The 16,461-nt window shown below is 41.3% G+C and overlaps 1 protein-coding gene across 1 annotated transcript in view; it reads left to right on the forward strand.

Annotated features, from left to right (window-relative positions):
* The window catches only part of naaladl2 (N-acetylated alpha-linked acidic dipeptidase like 2), a 331,707-nt gene that overhangs the window by 164,213 nt on the left and 151,033 nt on the right, over positions 1 to 16,461 (forward strand). The window contains exons 9-10 of the mRNA XM_030048811.1: positions 1,311 to 1,498; positions 3,327 to 3,455. Of these exons, the coding sequence (XP_029904671.1) occupies positions 1,311 to 1,498; positions 3,327 to 3,455 (317 nt within the window). The remainder of the gene's footprint in view (positions 1 to 1,310; positions 1,499 to 3,326; positions 3,456 to 16,461) is intronic.

Consider the following 16,461-nt stretch of genomic DNA (forward strand, 5'->3'; position numbering starts at 1 on the left):
CTTGCAAGTCACTTTTTCTTCTTCTTAAATAAAGTAAGGAATGTAACTAACACAATAAAGCGAGCGCAACACATGGGTACAGCTCCTCTGCCCTGCGTTGTACATCAAGTTGGCCTGCTCTGCCATCGCCACATTCAGCTCAGCCTCTCTCTGCCTTGTAACGTTTACCCTAAAAAGTCATGTTGGTGTCCTGCACAACGTACACTTCATAGCCCTGTGTATATGATGCAAGACACAGCACACCATGAAAAACCCACTGACTCTCTGAGCTCTGTATCGCAGAGTGTCATCTGACTTTTCCAGGCATCTAAAATGTGTTTTCAGTGTGACGAATATTCACTTCAGTGTGGTTCTTACCCTCAACAATTATCGTTGAATCTACTTTGCTGCTGAGTTGTTGGTATAATATCTGCTGTATCAAGCCACATACATAACAGCTGTTGAAATAGCCACTGATCCAAAGCCTCTGGAAGGCTGCAGACATCTCACCTTGCACTTCCTCCTTCTGTTTCTCTGCGCTACGTCTCCCACCTTTGCACAACACCCAATGTGCAAGCACGAAAACACCACATGAACGGGCAAAGCATGTTTCCACGTCACCAAACTGGTCGTAGCGCAGCTTGCAACGTTCTTTGTGCACCCATGAAAAAGGTTTTCAGGCAGCTTGGTTAAAACCTGCTTAAAGTGACCGTCCACAGCAAGGACAGCCATTATTCAGAAATATTAGCTCTCAGAAACCCTTCACTGGCCAATTAGAACTGAATATTCCAGGTAAGGGTTTCCCACTTGAATTTTCTTTGAATTTCCCTGCAAGAAGCTTCAGAGTTAGGCTCTTTTTTTGTCTGCACTGTACAACAGTGTCACATACATATTCTGTTTCATATTCATATTCTGTTTGCAGCACTTCATTGAAGCTACTTCACTCTTAGACAGTGCTGAGTGAAATGAAGAGCTTATCACCATTGTATATAATACTTTTGGAATCCAAATCCAAAATTGTGTTGCAAGAGCCGCGTTGCCTATACATTAGCCTACCAGTGGACCCGGAAAAAATATGGTTTATAGAAATGAATACCAATAGAGATATCTTTTTTTTTGTTTGTTTTGCCAATGAACTCTTCAAATATTCAAAGCTGCCAAAGATGGCATGGTTTTATGGATACCCCATTACATCAAATAGAAAATATCTAGATGTCGTGTGCATCTTTTTATACACATACCTTTGGAAACCTCAGGATCGCCACTGCAATTTAAAGGAAAGTTCTGTCGGTCTGAACTTTTTTTTTTTTTTTTTTTATGGTCTATTTCAGATCGCTATGTGCTGGTTGGGAGTCGTCATGACAGCGACCAGGGAGGCGGGGCCTCGGCCATCATGACTCAGCTCATTGCCACGGTGACAGAACAGGCCAAACGAGGATGGGTGCCGGACCGCACCACTGTGTTCTGCTCCTGGGGGGGCTCAGCTTTAGGAAACATTGGGTCCTACGAATGGGGAGAGGTGATCGTCTGTTTCCTTACATTTCATCTAAAAGGGCAGTGTTGGTGTGTTTTGTTCTTATTTGACTGAGGCTGATGCAGGAAAAAAAGGAATATGCACATGGAAGGAGGCATTGGTAATACATTCTACAGACATATAAGTCATTTAGTGTCATGTTCAATGTTAAAATGTTGTTTTTCTTAAAAATCCTGCCAGTGAGATGAGATAATCCCACTCGTTTGTAATTTTTATCAGCTTGCTTGTAGAACTGATATTAATATCATTCTTAATGCTAGTGGGCTGATCAGCCTTATTCTGCTGTGTCTACACATTTATACTTGCTGTCAGAAAAAAAAAAAAAAAATTGAAATAAATTTATTAGAACTGAAATCGAGAGGTTTTCTATGTTATGAAAAACATGAATATGTGACCAAATGACATGTTCAGATTGAGAATTTTTTTTGCAGTGTACATTAAAAAACTAGATAAGTAATTATTTGGTGGCAGCTAGACCTACTACATAAGACCATAATGAGAGTGTTTGTTTCACTGAAGGGGATTTATCAAGCATGCCGCAATTCAACACCTGGGGCGCAAGATTTGTCATTGGGCAATTTCTCAATTTAGCGTGTGATTTACCAAGACTGATAACATGAATGAACACAGCTGCAGTTGAGTTAATTTGTATGCACTGCTGCTAACACCTGAGGCTGGAGGAGCTGTCTGACAAGCACCAGGGACAGCAGCTAAGAAAAAAAGATGATCATCAAAAACACGTCCCTGTTTGCAAGACAGGAGAGCTCCTGTTCTTTTTGCGTTTTTAGTGGTAGAAGTTCCAACAGGAGGCAGCTGCCGAGGACAGCTCAGCGCAGCGCACGTGAAGCTTTTACCCACAAATCACAGGCTTTTCCTCAGTGCGGATTTTCCCAGTGGAGAGGGAAATTGTCCCAAGAATGCAGCCAACACTGGTGGGGATGCGTCGCCCCTGAGCTCTTCACACACTGTGGATAAATAATTTTCATATGAGGAAGCATATTTCCCATTTTGTAGCAGAGCAACAGTGTGTGCAGTAAAAGATTTTTGAAATGTATTTTTCAAGGCTCTAGGTGCTCTATAGTGCCTCCCTGAAGAGAGCCTGACAAAACGTGGGATGTGAGGGGTCAGCCAGAATTTGCTGGCTTTTCAAATCTGTTCCAGAGCATGTACAGTACATCTCAGACAAGTGTCTGTGTCACTTGCCTATAATTTTACTTTACATACTTACAGTCCTAGTTGTGAAAATAAACTGCTGCCACTTCACCCGTCAACTGGGTGCTTGAATGATGAACAGTAAAAAAATAAACTGAATTGGAGGACATCATACTTTGAGTCTTTATTGGCTTGGTTTTGATTGTCACTGTGAGATGGTCAAACCCGGTTTAGAGGTCACAGGTCAGAACAGTTTCAATGAGAGTTTTGTATACCACCTCCAAGATGTTCTAGCAGAAAAAAAAAATTGTTCAACTTTCTTTACAGATAAAAAAAAAAACACACAGTTTCCTTTAATTTCACCTGCGCTGTGGCACCTTGGTAAATCAAAGACAGAGGCCGTTTGTTTTGTTTGTGCATGAAGAAGCCCTGAAAATGCTTGATTAATCAAACCATGAAAGTTGTAATCACAAGTAACTTAATAAAGATCAAGTGCCAAGGACAATAATATAATCTGATGAAGTGCAGAGGAAAGATTTTATGGACATGTGATAATGAAGACGATGATGGTGACAGGGACTATAATGATGATGTTGATGATGATTATGATGATGGTCGTAATGTTGAGTGTGTGTGTGTGTGTGTGTGTGTGTCCCTGCAGGATAACAGTGTTGTCCTACAGAGCAGTGCAGTGGCCTACGTCAGTCTGAACTCTCCAGTCAGAGGAACAGAGACTCTCAGAGCTACAGCCTCGCCGTCTCTTCTGCAGCTCACCTCCGACATCCAGAGGGTAACTACCAACATTAACACTAACACTGTTGCTGTTGCTGCTACTGCAACCTGCAGTCCAGCCCAACTCAAAGTCATTTCTGCTGCCCTCACTCATGTGTCACTCATGTGTGGATTTGCATGAAACTGTGGTAAATGTTGGACATGGGACAAGGAGGAGGTGGTGAGGTGGAGCTGTGGCTTCCAGTGGTAGTTTTGATGGGTATTTGACTTTTTTAGTTTTAGTCTTCTCTTCTCATCAGATTTTAGTCCGTTTAGTCAAATGACAGGGTGCTATTCTAAAAATACTGTTGCATTTTCTGAGCTTCCTTGGCTTATTGTCCCACTCCCCAGCCCCCTTGCCTTTCATTAAGGAGGTGTAGTGTTTGCTCTTTACTAATATTTTATAATAAGTGAGCATCATTTCGAACACTATTAACTCTACATCTGAAAGAATAAAACTTGAAACTTGTGACTACCTGAAAAAGAAAGTCAGCACATCTGGTCTGCAACGCTCTGAATCCTGCCGGTTTACACGAATGAGACGAGATGAGGCGGTGTATCGTTTCCATAGCAACCTTCCGTGTCTCTGTCAGCTTTCTGTAGCCGGACCGTTTCGCTCCGTGCTGCCTTCACAGGAGCAGGACGTCAGTAGTATCGTCTATAAAATTTTGCCCAAACAAATGGACGCCCTGTTCTTGGGTATTCCCCGTCAAGGAAATTAAGAATTTCTTCCTCTTGAAAGCATTAATTTCTCCCAAGGATACACTGCAAACACTGTGTTTATTGTGGTTACAAATTTACAAGAGAGATATCGTGCAGTCGGACTTCCTGTGACAGCGGCGTAGTTGTCTGTCAGGTTTTGTGTCTTGTTGCTGAAAGGGGGGAGATTTAGGTTTATTTGCGCCTGTCTACTTGTCTACTTCTGACATTTTTGTGTCATAAATAAATTTAAAAATAAATCTTCTTAGTTTGTGTTCACACAAAGCAATTCATTAACGTCCTTGTTTTGTCGTTGTCATAAAAAAGGGACATCAACAACTGTTTTTCATCCAAATATTTGTTGACAGATCACATTATTGACACATTTAACACTGCTGGCTTCTCACTTAAAAGGCATGCTATGTTCCTGTTGCATTAAGATTACCCGATCAAACTTTGTGTCCCTAAATCAAACATGACAAGAGACAAAATCTCCATTATTGAGCCAATCAAAAAAACATGGAGGCACTGGCGAGTTCATCTCCAGTTTAGACCTACCAGGAAATCGCAGTGGTGGTAGAACCCCTACTGAACAATACAGAACTGACTGGCCGCATGATGTTTCAGCTGAAAGGTGCAGAAGTGGCTAGAATTTGAACTGCTGTCGTATATAATTTCCTATTTCAGGTACGATCATGAAAATTTGTACGTCCATTGATGTGCAGCAAATTGAGAGCAGGCATGGAAGCAATCATTTTCGGTGAAAATGTGACTTACCTGTCTTGACATTTGCATGACACTGGTGGAGATCCATTGGAGAATAAGCTCTAGAGTTGGGCCTCTCAAGTGAAATTATTCCAGATTTGCCTTCATTTAGAAAGAAACTGTGAGATATCCAGCTCTTGATGTCCCACAGTCAGATTGTTTATGCAATATGGTCATTATTTCTTAGGGTTGATGTAGCTGCACTGCCCTATTAGATTGATTTGCACACATTTTTACCTGGATGCTTCGCAGTGTCACTGCAGTCTTCCACTTTAATCCACTGTGGCACTCTGTTGCTGCAACTGCATTGCAAGTGAACATTTTCTCGGCTTGCTGAGGAGACTGACCCTTAGGCTACGGCTGCCCGAATACCTTGAAACACCCTTTTGAATTTTTCAGACACACCACACTCGTTTTTCCTCCACCAATCCCCTTTAGTTTTCCTCGCTTCAATTTTATCGCCTCCTCACTGCCTCTTCATTTTTCTCATCTTTCCCCTCTCTCCCTTTTCTCCTATTCCTTTTCCCTACTCCCCATGCTGAGTCTTAATTTCCTCCTCATCTCCTCTTTCATCCTGTCCTCACAGACCTTTGCTCTTTACACACACTGGCGTGATATTTAAAAAAAAATTAGGAGTTACAATTATTAATGAAAGTTAATCACAAGGAAACAGAGCCTTTGAAAGTTATTTAATAAAGCATGCCACCTCTTGTTTAAGGCAAGAAACAGACTTTCAACATGATCCAAACAAGACTACCTACCTTCTTACTCACACACTCACAATCTGCAAGGCCCATTTGAGTGAGTGTAACTGTTATATGACTCTACCTCCACCAACTGTCTTCTTTATTCCAACCTGGAGGTGTTTTGCAGATATCTTCTACCCTCGCAGACATCTTCCTCCTAAGTTTTTTCCATCTCTTTAAACTTTGAAAAGTTTTCCCCTTTGCGAAAAAACACCTCCCTCCACCTCATCGTCCTCCTCTCTCATTTCCTTCCTCCGCCTCCACTGCCTCATCCTTTTTTTTTCTTCTTCCCCTTCTCCCTAAAGCACTATACCCTCCCTCCTTTGCTCTTTCTCCTTTTTTCCTCATCACCTCCTCAATCTCTTCTTTCATCAGCACCATATTTCCTCTACCCATTTTCTCATTTTCCTCATTAAAATCCCCCTCTTCCCTTCTTTCTTTGTCTCTCTAGGTTAAGGTATATCCCTTATTTGTGTCTTTAGGTTTGTCGTCCTTTCTCAGGCTCCCTGGCAGGTACAGGAGGTCCTTAGTGGCCTGATAGTGCAGTGCAATGCCCATTTATTCCCTTGTACTGCCATAAACTAACTAATTAGTGGGAATGTCTCGGTCCACCCATGACATTCAGCGGTAATGAAGCTATAGACAGCATCTGCCACCGCAAGTGAAAGCCATAATGAAGAGAGAGGGAAAAGAGAGAAGAGCGACTTTGACTTTTGATGTTTCCTAATAAAACATATTTCTCACAGAGGGGGAAAGCCCAGACAGTGTAGATTAGTTGAAACTCTGCTTCCATCTTACACTTTTAAATCTGTCACTGTGCATTTTAATCCACTGGTGCCGGGCTTGGGAGCGGCACCGCCAATATTTCGGAATCTAAAGTATGTCATTTTTTTTTTTTTTTTTTTAAATCATTTAATGGTGCAGATGTCCATGGTTAGGCTTGTAGGTCACAACTGAATATTTTTCCAGCTGTAAATGCTTTGGAAGGTGGGCTGGATTTATAAGAGCATGGATAGAGTTCAGCTTGCAGGTGACTGGCTTTCCCTTTACTGCATAAAGCCAGTTTCCCATCCCAGAAGAAGACAAAAAACTGGATATGTTAAATTATCTAAATTTAACATATCAGATTTTCAAGTTTCATGACATAAAGTGAGAGATAAATGCAATTACAGTGTCCAGCGAGAGCCATGTTTATTTTTTAGCCATGACTGTTTCCTAACCTTAACCAAGTGGCTAACAAAGCCAACAAAAGTGGTTAAAGTAGGTAATGTTGACTCATGTTAGGTCACATTTTCACGTTTTCATTTGCGGGATATCTTGAATACGTCCAAAGGAGTGTGTTCTAGCACAAACAGGGCCATAGTTTCCAAACACATCCATGTAATATCACAAAATTCCTTCACTTTGGGCCAGTGTTGATTGAAAGGCTTTCACACCACAACTTTTCCACACCAGTTCAGTTAGAAGTGGATCATGCCTATGTTTTTCTGTGAGCCTTTTTGAAAAGTTTGTTGCATAGATCAAAAGGTCTAATTGGAGTTTTCACAGCCACCAAAATCATCTGCAAAATTCACAAAAGTCCAGATAAAAGACTGTCGGCGTGAAAACCATCCTAAACCCTCTTTCTCTCTCTCCTTCTCCTCCTCTTCCCTTTTCCGCATCTCTATCTTGCAGTCATAACCTCTCTTTCTGTATGCATTACTTTTCTGTTTGTCTTTCTTGCTCTCTTTATCACCTCATCTGTAGTATGTACGCTCATTTTTTAAAAAAGGCTCCTCGTAGTATAAGAAACCCTTCTAGAAAGTTTCCCTGTAAAACAAAGTTCCAAGCCAGCATAGTTTTTTAATCAAAGGGCCTATCGCATCATTACAATTCTAAAATGAACTTAATATTAAACAGAACTAATACCCTAACCAAAAAAAAAAAAAAAAAATGCTCCAAGACCCACCCCTCGCCCCGCCTCTGTGTACTATTTATTTGTCGTCTCATCTCGTCTTGCCTCGTTGTACCTAATTGTCCATTCGGTGGAGGCTGTACGTCTGGCACGCTCTATCGCTCTATTCATCATCTCAAGTATCTCCAAGCTGCCCTAGGTATGCTCCCCACCTCCCAATATTTAGAAACCAGTCTAAGCGCATCATTAATCATGTTTGCGCAACTGCCGTAATGCTTCCTACTTATCTTACTTCGCCGGGACCTGTCCTCAAAGTGGAGATGCTGCCGCACTGATGGTTTTGGAATGGGTGCTCGGGAACCAATTATAATACAAATAGATACTTCTTTTGGGGCGGATATACACCAGCGGGGGGAAGAGAGAAAGCGAGGGAGATGGAGTGAATAAAAGAAGGAGGAAGAGAAACCACCGGGCTTTGTGGCGAGAAGAATACAAAACAAATGGAGAGAGTCTCGTGATTTAATTGGGTATTGTTCCAGAGATGTATGTGTGTCTAGCTTCCAGTCTGAGTGTGGGCGGCTGGCAGCGGGGGCCTCCATTTGAAAACAAATGGTCGGCAGTGGACAGCTCATTGTTAGACTGAAAAAGGACCAGAGGAGCAAATCTTTTATCTGTCCTCTCTCCTTGAAATGGCCGTGGACTCGTGCACGTGAGTGTGTGTGGATGTATCTGTTTGTGAGTGCACTCTATGAGCTTCATCGGCTACCAGGGTGTGATTTAAGCCCCCCTTGAGCTCCATGATGTGGGCCGAGCTGTTTGTAGTACATGCTAGTGTGTGTGTCCCAAACACCATAGGCTCTTAGTCATTGTGACATGATCCATTACTGCCTGTGCTGCTCTCATCGATGCTGCAGCTCAGGAGAGCTACTGCCATGTGTTTCGCTGAAACCTTGTTATCATGATGGCAAATTGCTGAGTTAATATCTTATCAGGTTAAAACACAAAGCGGGGCTGCAGCAAAGAGGGTTGTTGCATCCTCACTAATTGAGCTGTTGTAGATAAACTTTATTCACTCATTAAATTATTTTAGGATATGGCTACTGGCCGGAGGTCTGCTCAGTGCACAGGAACTTGTTTATCAAAACCTGTGAATGTGAACCATGAGATTTTATCTGACCATTAGATAGCATTAGGATCAGCAACATCTTTGCATGTTGACTCTTGACAAAGCCTCTCCTCTCTCCCTGCTCCGTGGCAGGACAGAGGCCAGCCGAGGACACTCTCTGCTCCGCTCTGTGCCTGTAGGCTAACAGCTAAGCTAAACCAGCCACGCTGTCTTCTGTTACATTTCTCATCATGTCCTTTCTGACTCAGAATGTGGCTTTTTCATCTCAGTGACACCACTTGCCTCAGTTATTGCGTTCTCTTGCTCCATGGATTCCTCCATTGTGAATTTGCAGGGATGGCAGCGGGAGAGTGCTTCTGTTAAACAATGGTCGAAGCAGCGGGAGGAGCTTGAGCCCAAGCGGGTTTTGGCAGCAAACTTTGGAGAAAAGGAAGAAAGGGGCTCAGAAGAGCAGCATGGCTGGTCCGCACAAATTGGTATTGGATTGAATTATGATGGGACAAAAAGTCGTCAGAACACAGGAGGACACATTAGTGCAGGTGTAACAGTGAAATCCAACACTGCAAAAACGCAAAATCTTACCGAGATTATTTGTTTCATTTCAAGTCAAAAATGTCTTATTTCTAGTCAAAATATCTCATTACACTTAAAATAAGACATGATCACCTCAGAAGTAAATTGTTTTTAGACAATTTGACAATTAGAAAATTTGCTTGTTTCATTGGCAAAATTTGCCAGTGGAAAACGTGAAAATTCACTTGAAATAAGAAACAAATTTTGCCAATGAAACAAGCAAATTTTCACTTGTTTCAAGCAAATTTTCACTTGAAACAAGAGACAATTGTCTAAAAACAAGTTACTTCTGAGGTGATCATGTCTTATTTTAAGTGCAATGAGATATTTTGACTAGGAATAAGACATTTTTTACTTAAAATAAGATAAATAATCTTGGTAAGATTTTGAGTTTTTGCAGTGAAAACTGTCTCTCAAACAGCGGTGAGTGAGTGTTTCGTCCAGAGAAGGCCGGACTCACAAAACTTCTTCACCACACCACCACTTACTGAGAAGAAAACCTATTTTGGTGACGTCACCCCACAGTGTTTGTGGGTGATGTAGTCCTTCACACCTTCAAAAACTTAAATATTTATCCCTCACAGCCATTTGGGGCTGCCAAAGTGCCAGGTTGCTTTATCTTGAATTTAGGTGTCTGCTGTCATGTTGTCATGGTCAAATTCAAGTTCAAGTTTATTTAGAGCTCCAAATCACTGTTAGTAATTACTGTGGTTCTCATATTTGTTCAAAATCCCTTCCTCCACCAGACATGAAAAGGAGGGGGAATAATAAAATCTGCTGATGAAGAGCTGCTAAATGATGCTCCCTCCTATAGAGGCTGTACAATGTCATTATCACCAGGAGGCAAATTACCACCAGCCGCAGTTCAAATGCTGCTAAATCTTTATCCATGGCTCATAATTTAGTCGGCTCTAGTGGCCACTTTGGCAGGTAATCAGCCGTCATTTATTTCCTGCTCTACTTTATAAATCTTGGTGCCCGGTGGAATTGTGAAAGTAGCTGACACATGTGACATGGAAGAAAAATAAGTCATTTGACAAATCAAAAGACATTTGGCACAGGTCACCTTTTGTTTGGTTTCTCATTACTCTAGTATTCCCAATGTGTTATGTCCTTTACTCTGTGATACCGTGGTATGTTCGTCACAAGGTTAGTTATCATGGGTTAAAAATGGGTTTGCTGTATATATTGAGAGTTATGGTGAGACTCAAAGTGCAGCTCATAAGTCATAAAGCAAAAAAGGCATCATAGCAAAAGCACTTTAGGAATCGATTATTTGGAACAAAGATAGTATTTATGTTACATAGCACATAAATGCACAAAAATTAATAATATTAATGCAAAAAAGGCAGTTTTGAGTAATTGCCGTAGCAGGCCATCTATAACGAGGAAAATGCTGGATCTTACTTGCAAGATGCATTATTCTCCCATGTTTCATTAAGGCAGTGTTTGATGATTGTGTTTGACTAACAAGCATAGAAAGCACACAGACAAATAGTTCTGTCATGGTGAAGGAGTGTGTGCTGTGTATATTGTGCATCCGTATGGCTGTTATTCAAGAGTGGATGCTGGGTTATGTAATAACCTCCATCCCCGTTCCTTGATTCACCCTGAAATAATGCATTTTACACACTATTTCATCAATTCAGGCAAAATGTCAAACCTCCGCAGTCTCTTGCCGGTGGCAGCAGTACACTTATTTTGTTTGAAATGTGTGTGCGTCGTTAGGGGAATGAAAGAGAATAAGCCTACATCCACAGAGAACGTGAAAAACATTTACAATGTGAGTGCATGCAAAGTCAAAGGAATGAGCCGAGAGGCGTCAGACGGAGACAACTTTGCTCCAGGCGGCGTGAACTGAAGCAAAGAGTCATTCAGGCAAGTTGAAATATTTTGCTTCATGCAGTAAAGGAGAAATCACTCAACTTCAGGCGGTGATCACACTGAACACGCTTCTGAACAGGCCTGCATCCCCTTTTGCAATTGTTTTCAAGTGTTTCCTCACAGCAGCTGTGTCTCCTCCGAGTTTTTGGACAGGGTGTGTTTTTGGACGCGTCCCTGGGCGATCCAAATTGAACACGTCTCTATTTTAGCCACGCCGCACCATTCGTCAGCAGTGCCTGGAACGACATATGTTTTCAAGCTGAATAAATGTCAAGTTTAACCTCAGAAAAGGCTATTAATCCTCTCCTTCAAGCACACACAGCAGTCGCCAAACTTTGCCTCATCCGTTTTTTTGTTTGTTTCTTTGTTTCTTTTCTTTTCTTTTTATTAATACCCAAAGTATGCTCTTGCTTTGTGTTTACAAGCAATACACAAATACGCATCAAGGTTTACCAGAAAATAGGTGCATACCAGGCCATAGCAGGTTAAAGCAGTCGTTCTGGTTTGAAAAAATTCAGCCAACAGTGACCATGATATCCCCAATAATAAGTGGGTTTTGATCTTTTGTTTGTTTTGTATGATGTTTGGTGTCTGATGCTGAGACAGTTAGGGCTCTGTTGGCCTGGTGGTGGCGCTGTGGTGGGCCAATCAGATTTATATTCAAAATTCCCGACCCCAGAGTCAAAATCCATTATTCTCCCAAGTTTCATCCAAAACAGACCAGCAGAGGCTCAGAAATGGATGGATGGATGGCCACAGTCCATTTCCTGCTCTGACTGTTGGTGGGGGGGTTTCTCTCCTCACTTCCTGTGTGACCACAGAATCCGAGCATGCAGCGATCAGAGTGTCTTTTTTTTTTTGTGCACATGCTATCATACTTTTGACCAGCTCTGGTCCCACGTGCAGTCAAACTGCAACTTCATTGATTTGAACTGCAAAATATTCTGTGACCTTAATAACAGAGATATTGGTGATCAAAGAAATATTGATGTTCTGCGGCAACACGTTCCCTCCGGCTGCTCTGGTGGTGTTAATTATTTCACTAAGAATGGAGAACTGAATTTATCATCTATTATTTATAAATGTCTCCTGCAGATACACACTACAGTTTGTCCCCATAGTCATGCATGCAATTTTAATCTGTGGTGGCATGGGATTACATGTCTTACTATTGAACGAGAAATGTGTTTTAGAAGGAAATAGAAGTGGAAAGCAGCTGGCAATGTCCCATACGTTTTTGCAGAAGCATATTGCTTCCTAGTGTTTTCCTCATCTCATCGCCTTCTATTTACTCACATAAATGCCTACTTTTCTGTTTCTCTGTCACTTTCTGTCTATCCCTCCCTCTCTCTTTCTCTCTCTCTCTCTCTCTCTCTCTCTCTCTCTCTCCCACCCACCTGTCTCTATCAGTGACCTATATAGAGTCTGGCAGGCTGATAGTATTTTGATGCAGAATCCATTAGGAATAAACGGGCATAGTTGTAATCCTTTCAGGCAAGTCATGGCTGATTAGACCAGAGGTGTGGTGCCTGACTCAGGGTGAAAAACAGGGCAACATTTGGGAAATCTGACAGAACCAAAATCACTGAAGCTTTAATCAAAACCGACTAACTAACAGTTTTAAGTGAATTAGTGCAAGTATGTAATCTGTAATCTTTTCCCATATGCAATCAAACCATACAGTATAACATGTTAAAATGATCAGCTGCATACAGTAATATTAAACTGTAGACTCCCACAAATTATCATTCCCTTCACTGCAGTTTTTTTTTCTTTCTCCCCTGCTGTTTAAGAAGAAAGGTTTGGATTTGACGTTTACGTTTCATTATTTCCCTTCCTGTGTGGAGAAGATTTCTCACCAGTCTCCATACAGAAAAACAGATTTAATTTGGGAATAAGGGGGAATCAGCAGCATCTCTGTGAGAGGAGATTGGGCATTCTCCTCTGTTGCCGGCCCCTCTAGTGTCTGGCACAGCTTTATCTGCAAGCCGGTGCAGAAATGTCCATTTTCCCAGTGATTAAAAATTGAAGACACCTTGTTTTTACATCAGGAGGACCCATGTGGCATTCTGACCCATTCTGATCCCAAGGTTTGAATTTGGAGCTGGTCATTCATTTTAGGGACCAGATGTGATATCTGGAGGGAAAAGACAGATGGAGTCAGCAAGTTTTACTGCATGTACGTTCTATTTTTGCAAAGGTAATCACCTGAATATTCAAGATTCTCCCACCTGAAAGTCTGCTAAAATGTCATATACAGTAAAAGCTATTCCCCTTGAACAATAACCATGCATATTTTAAGGCTCTTTGTGCAAAAGCGTCCGCCTAATGTATTTCAAATGTCAAACATAGATATCTGCATGTTTCTGATAGGTTGTTCCATATCCAGTGAACATTCTTTGCATAATTTGTATTCATTGTGACAAATCATCTCATTGTACTCTATCTTACAGTACCCACTAAGTAGAAAACTAATGGCTGAGCGTTATGCACCATAAGAGCTATGACACCATGACAGATCAGAGAAGGGCTTTCAAACATGAAGGAACGGGTTGATATCTCCACTCGTGATGGGATTCTCAGAAATACGCTGTAAATGGTAAATATGAACATCATCCACATTAGGGAATCAGCAAGAATGTCTAATTTATGTGTTTTCCCACATAAAATCCAGGGGGAAAAAAAGAAGCGGCTCACAGCAAATCACCCAAATGAGTCTCTGACTTTATAGCCATGCAGTGATCCAAGATGATTTGGCAGCACACTTGGCATAATGTTTGAAATAGTACTCTGCTGGCAATATGTTTGAATTACCACAGTCCTTGTATTGTTAGGGAAGGCATTGTGTGGCAGCAGCAGGCTCCATGAATCTGCATAATCACAAGGAGAAGCTGCTGAACCTCGGTAGGTATTTATGTGACTGTCAGCGAGCCCCTTCCATCACTGTTTCATATCACAGCGACAAAACGTAAGCAGGGGAAAGCAATATGAAAATGTGTTGGGTGAGGAATGAATACTGTCGTTACCGCTGGCTGCGACATTCGTCAGGTGCCACGCTGTGATGCATTTGTCCAATGGTGGCTCGCGGCTCGCCTGATCTGAAACCTGAATAGCAAGAAAAGGCCACACAGGACTCGGTGTTCCTAATAAGGGAAAGCAGGTGCACTCATGTAGCGCGAGCGTTCTGGAGATTCATTTCTAGTTAATAGATGGCCCCTGGATGAATTAAAGACAGATTACAGCCTAATTTGTGTATAACCTATGGCTTTGGAATATACATAATTGCTCTAAGCTTGGATTAATCAATGCCCATTCCCTAAGTGCTCTGTTTCTCCGCGGGCCAGTCCTCTGCAAGGTCGACTTTCACCCCACTCAGCAATCATTTGATCAATTACTGAGAGAAAAAAAAATCATTTGTTTTTTTCGGGGGGGAAAGGCACACACTGTTACATGTATCTGTGCAGGTATTACACACTCATATGCAAAAACACCACCGCTTCCCCACAGAGATAAAGCGTGCACACACATCCGTCTTGCCCTCCTCACACACACACACAAACCAAAAGAATATTGCCAACAGTGGAAGAAATAAAACCTGGCAGCCCCATTTGCCACATTAGTATCTTTCCCATTAATATAACTCATGTTTTACATTATGGTTTTTACTGTGTAATTGTATAATGTAGTTGTTGAAATGCAAGAACTGAAATTCAATGGCAATCCAGTAGTTTTCTGTGCCAGATGTGTCACATCTTTGTCTTCAGCTGTAGCTTTACAGCTGCATTCTCCTATCCTTCATCACACAATCATGGGTCAAATCATCTCACACACACACACGCCATCACAAACCACAGACTGTCATCACACACGCATAAAAGGATGGTGCTTTTCAGACTCACACACACACACACACAGTGCGCACTGAGGCATGCATATCTGTCCTTATGCACACATGTACACACTGAAAAGCACACAAAGGCATGTTCTAAAAACATTCAAAAGCCAAATCTTCCACACTGTGTGATCATAGTTAGAGGCCTTTTCACTGGAGTCATAACTGAATCTCAGCACAATACTATAGAGATGTAAAGCCAGCTCTGTGAGGCAGTGAGGGAAAGAATCGGCATATTGCGTGGCGTTCATTCCAGCTCTGAACCTGGAATCTCTGTAAACTTGTAAATTGTGATAACATTGTGTTCACGGTGTCAACTTGGAGAAAATGGATGTCAGCAAGGACAAGAAACTGCGGTTGCATTCAGGGGGAAAACTGTATACAGCTGTCTATACAGGCAGACGTGTATACAGCGGTGTTCGACTCTGAGGCTTGGCGGAAAAATCAGCAGATGTATTCTGTCGCTCACATTTTTACACATCAAGTTATCCTTTGTATAAAACACCTTAAGGTTCTCCTATTGCTATTATTAATGCTATTATAATGAGCAATTATGCAGAATCAGAATCAGAAATACTTTATTATACTTACCTGATCCCTGAGAGGAAATTGGGTATCTGCCATTATACTGTGCATTATGGATCACAGGGGACTGTACTACACATCTATTATATATAAAAAGTAAATAAATTGTCATATTGATACAGTTCTAAGTGTAAACAACAAAAGGCATTTCCCCCTGTCATTTCTGTGCTCAACAGTCACTAAAAACGGGGGAAAAAAGGAGAGCTCTGTTATAATACCAAAACATCCAACTCATAATTTAAAGTTTAACCGTGTGAGTTTGACACAAGGCAGAGCTGAAATGAACAAAGCCCTCAAAGCTTAATTCTGTGAAAATACAACAACCCGTGGTATATTACCCATTTATATCCAGTGAATGGAAATAAAAATGTTTGTTGTGCCACATCATACACACCCTCATTACTGTATGGATTTTTTTGTGAAATCACAGTCAATAAAGTATAGACAGTATTCATGCAAGCTGGATAAAGCCAATTAAAATAAATGAATTTGCAGTATTCTGTGCCTGTTAAAACAGTCGGACAATATTACTATCTTTTGATTTATTTGATTGAATGAAACAAAACTTCACTCAAAAACTGACTGCATTTCTGACCTAAAAGTGAGTTTGAGTGAGTACCAATGATAATTTAATAACTTATTTTACATCTGCCAGCCCTCTATATGCAAATATTGCACATGGTCCATTAACACCCTCCATTTCAACTTGGTAGTGATTCTTTATGGTTGTTGTTTGTTTTTTTTTTAGATTATGTTTTGGTGTTCCTGATGTATTTGATAGGGACAGCAGAATGAGACTGGAAAGGCAGAGAAGGAGAGGCGAAGACTTGCAGCAAACGCAGGCCGCTGTGGTTAGTAAAC

This window comes from Myripristis murdjan, chromosome 4 (assembly GCF_902150065.1).
Source record: "Myripristis murdjan chromosome 4, fMyrMur1.1, whole genome shotgun sequence".
Lineage (NCBI taxonomy): Eukaryota > Metazoa > Chordata > Actinopteri > Holocentriformes > Holocentridae > Myripristis > Myripristis murdjan.